The sequence below is a fragment of the Diplotaxodon limnothrissa genome, linkage group LG14 (assembly GCF_057381915.1).
Source record: "Diplotaxodon limnothrissa isolate DT_005_m linkage group LG14, D_limnothrissa_male_GT1.1, whole genome shotgun sequence".
Lineage (NCBI taxonomy): Eukaryota > Metazoa > Chordata > Actinopteri > Cichliformes > Cichlidae > Diplotaxodon > Diplotaxodon limnothrissa.
This window is the reverse complement of record NC_140609.1, coordinates 30,942,158-30,946,667: the sequence shown is the minus strand read 5'-3', so window position 1 is coordinate 30,946,667 and position 4,510 is coordinate 30,942,158. Positions and strand designations below refer to the sequence as shown.

Genomic DNA, 4,510 nt, shown 5'->3' with positions numbered 1-4,510 from the left:
TTAAAAAATAATCCCGTCCACACGTAAAGGCAGAAATGAAGGAAAACACTGCTATGAACATGCCAAAGCAACAGGTGGCAATATATTCCTAACCGTGCAGAAATGTTGGCCAATCAGAAGCAGTGTTGCCAACTTAGCGATTTTGTCGCTATATTTAGCGAGTTTTCAGGCCCCTTAGCGACTTTTTTTCTCAAAAGCGACTAGCGACAAATCTGGCGACTTTTTCTGCTGTTATTGGAGACTTATTTTTGACGACTTTTGACGTGAAAGAGCGTGTTGCTCTTACTCTCAACAAGCAGCGGTGCTGCCGTGGGCACCTCACCTGCTAAAGCACTCACGGGCGGAGGATAGTCCTCCCCCAGCTGCAGGAGATGTTCACACCTATGCGTCCAAACTGCAAATGAATCGCGCATGAGCGAAGCCGCTGCTTCCGCACTGTCTGTAACCAGTCAGTTCTTCTTTTACTGTTATGCTGTTTTGTGGATCACAAGGTTTAAAACTACTTATAAACACACACACAAAGTAACTCCACCAGAGTGCCTATTTCGGGTCACTTTTGCCGGTCGAAGCCCGGATAAAGGAGCAGGGTTGGAATTGTGACATTAAAAAACAATAATTGCTAAAAGAAATTTAATTTGTAGTTCTAAATGCATTTAGGACGTTTTTTGCTCACTTTATGTCTCTTCCACGATGTTATTTCTCTCTCCAACAGCGTAGGTTACAATTATATTAGCATGACCAATTATGCAAATTAGGTGATGACGTCATTTAGCGACTTCTAGCGACTTTTAGGACAGCCAATAGCGATTTTCCTTACTGAGGAGTTGGCAACACTGATCAGAAGTCTAGAAGCCTCGGTGGGAAAAAGTAAACAAAGCTGGGGCATAGAAGCAGAACCGAGTCGTATGTGTGGAGGGACAGTAACTGTGTGTATTTGTAAGCATTTAAACACTGCAGAGAGTAGAATTAACAGTAACAGTATTGTAGAAATTCATTTCACCGAAACAATAACGTGGCGCACAGTGTGATGTCAAAAAATGCGCACACCTTTGACGCTGCGTTTTCTCCGTTTTTCTAGTCCACACATAAATGCAAAAACTGAGTTTTCAAAAATATCCACCCTGGCCGGAGTTTTTAAAAATCTCCGTTTTCAGTGACCAAAAACGCTGTTTACGTGTGGACGAAAGGTGCAAACGCATAGAAAAATCTGCGTTTTCAAAAATACCCGGGTACGTGTGGACATAGCCGCAGTTTATACAAGAAACAGCTGGCCCAATTAACCATGATCATTTGCAAGGTGTCCATTCAGCAAAGTCAGTGTAATGTGAGGGCCAAGAGAGAGAGTTGGACCCCAAAAGCAGACACAACAGACCAAGATTTCCAAACACTGAAATCTTTATTCAACACAAAGAGGTCTGGGATAAGAGCAGGGCATTGAAAGGTAATCATGCAGGTGCAGCAGCAACTGTTACAGAAGGAGAGGAGGGTTATAAGCAGGCACTGAGAAATATCGAGGATATTGCTGGGTGTGTGTCGGCGGGCAGGACGGCAGGCAGGTGAGTTCTTTGATCCTTTTCAGATTTCCAATGAGCAATGGGTTGGCAGCAGCAATGGGCAGGTGAGTAGTCACGGGTAGCAGATCTGCACCAGGAAATCCAAGAAAAGAACTGGTTAGTGTGGGTAGTGATCCAGAAATGCCAAAGACTGAAGACAAAGAGAACAATAGATTAACACAGGATGTTACAAAGTTTAAACGAAGCATTGAGGCTGATTTACTGCTAAAGAATAGCTGACAAACTGGTGAAGACTGGAGGTGTGAGCTGGTCCTAAATACAGGTGAGCTAATTACTTACGATGCACTGCAGGTGAGGAGAAGAGGACGCATGAAACTGGAGGTGGAGATGGAGCTTGGTGCTCTGAAAAGGAAAAAACAATTTGTAGAAATACAAATTGAGAACATTTTTCCTAATTTGACTGTTGCAACTGCTGCTTTGGATGCCTTGCGATATAGAATCACTTGTTTGTTTAACTTCCTTTCATGGATCCTGAAATAAAAGGTGCTTTATCTTTTTCCCCTACAGTAATCTGTAGTTAATGAGAACCATGATGCTTAATGACGATAGCATGAAATTAATTTATCTCTGGGGAATCAGCCCTGAGTCAAACATAAGATAACCGATGCCAAACAGATCAGACAAGAGAAGACCATCTTTGACACTTTGATTGTTGAAAACATGTTGTGTGCTGAGAAGAAGAGAAATCTGAGCTCTTCTAACAGACAAAGTCATTGTTATTAGGTGAGCGAGGCACTGTCTCATTTTAATGGGTAAATGGTTAGTATTACAGGGTGATTTGACTTTAATGATTACTTTATTAACATGAGGCAGCTAATTTCTGTTGTAAATGTAAATGATAGTATGCATTATGTTTTATTTTATCTTCTGTATATTGAAGTTTAAGTTGTGCTTTTTTTAACAGGTGTGCTGCAACTTAAAGCTGCAGAATGCAGAATCTGACTGAACTTCCTTTTAATGCAACTTCCCAGAAAAGCCTGTCTGTTATCATCAAAGTATGTGCAGTTATCCCCTTCTTCTGCACCTTCCTCTTCTGCATTGTTGTCATGCTGCATGTGTTTGCATCTCACAGGCAGTTCCTAAACACTCCACGTTACATCCTGTTTGCCCACATGTTGATCAATGACACCCTGCAGCTTCTGTCCTCTGTGCTGCTTTTCCTACTTGTAATGGGTCAGGTAAAATTTCCCGTTTTCTACTGTTTTCCTCTGCTGTTCATATCCACTGTTACTTATCAGAACACACCTTTAATCCTGGCTGCAATGTCCCTGGAGCGTTATGTTGCCATCTTCTATCCCCTGCAGCGCCCGGCCGCCTGGCGCTCAGGCCGTATCTGGATCATTAATCTTTGTCTGTGGCTTACAAGCTGCATTTTCCTCATAATCGAGTACTCCATCGGAAAGCAGCGTCCTGCTGTAGATGTCCTCTCTACACCTCGACTTTGCATATATTTACTTATCAACTCATCTCCAATCCAAGCATTATTCAGAACTGCTGTGAGTGTGATGTTCTTTGCAGTTGTGGCTGTTGTCATCTTCTTCACATATGTGAGAATCCTGCTGGAAACCAGGAAGCTGAGACAGGACAGAGTATCTGTGAATAAAGCCAAGCACACTGTGCTGCTGCACGGCTTTCAGCTGCTTCTGTGCATGTTGGCTTTCACGCTCCCCATCACTGAAAGTCTCACATTGTTATACACTAACTGGCCAGTGGAAGACATTGCCTTTTTCAATTATTTCTGTTTTATCCTAATCCCACGCTTTCTTAGCCCACTCATCTACGGCTTCAGAGATCACAGTCTGAGGGGCTACATTGGGAAAACATTCCTCTGCTGCTTAGACACAGTCAAGCCCCATTTCAGAAGCAAACAGCAGGACAGCTTGTCTGCTTCTTGAAAAAAAAAACAGTTTAGACTCCTGCAGAAAACCTGTTCAGAGTATCTGCATCTCTGTCTGTCAGTTGCCCGAATGAACACCGAGCAATTTTTTTTACGCTGTAATTATTTTTTCCATTCACACTGGCTAATAACAGATTCCTTCTTATACTGCACGTGGAACAAACTAATAACCTAAAGCCAGTCTTCATGAAATGACAGTAAGTGGAAAAAGTTACACTGGAGAGAAAACAAACTCTTTGTATTACTGTTCCTCCTCTAAAGCTCAATCTGGAAACACAAACAGGCAATATATTTAAAAATATATCTAACAGATCCAGTTTATTTGTCTGACTAATGTTTTTAAAGCCTCATATTACCTTCACATATTTTTGCACAGATCAAAGAATCTGGCTCATGATAGGGGCTCTGTAATTATCAGTAAATATTTACAGTAAATTTAAAAAAAAAATTTCAGTGGTAATTTAAATATTGATTTGACTTCTTTTCCTTAAAAAGGCTAATAAATGGTGTCTAAAATCTTAATAAGAAACTCCTCATGTTGGTCATGTGTTTGTGTCAGATATTTGCACTAATAAATGTTTGACAGCTCCATTACATCTCTAACCTACAATAGTTTAGAGTGAATCTCAGAAAATACTTTTTTGTTAAAAAATAACTGCACTATTAAAAGATGTCCCTTTATACTGAAAGGAAATTCTACAAAATTGTGATAAAATGCCTTTATCATCTCAGTTTTATTCTTAAACACTTTGGTTAGTATTATCATTAAATCATCTTAAACTGCACTCTGTTTTAAAAAGCTGTACTTTGTGAACATTTTCTGCCGTTTTAATCTGAAATTTGCGAACCATAATGCTTTGACCTTTTAATTTAAGCATTATTGATAAGTTTGACATTTAGTAATCACATGTTTAAAATCTTATGTTGTCAGTATTATAAAGAAATCCTTGCAACAGTATTTGGATGCAGAACATTTGAATGCATATAATGATATTGTTTCTTATCAGACTTTGATGTTTACTGCATTTCTTTGAGGATG

The 4,510-nt window shown here is 40.0% G+C and overlaps 1 protein-coding gene across 1 annotated transcript; it reads left to right on the top strand.

The window, feature by feature from the left end:
- The first annotated feature begins 2,503 nt into the window (after window positions 1-2,503).
- Window positions 2,504-3,737, top strand: LOC146619152 (odorant receptor 131-2-like). Its single transcript, XM_085371269.1, has one exon. The coding sequence runs from the start codon at window positions 2,504-2,506 to the stop codon at window positions 3,467-3,469; it is 966 nt and encodes a 321-aa protein (XP_085227395.1). The 3' UTR covers window positions 3,470-3,737.
- The last annotated feature ends 773 nt before the right edge of the window (window positions 3,738-4,510 follow it).

Bases quoted from the DNA above. Each gene is read 5' to 3' on its own strand.
- LOC146619152 (XM_085371269.1), top strand. From the start codon at position 2,504: ATGCAGAATCTGACTGAACTTCCTTTTAATGCAACTTCCCAGAAAAGC.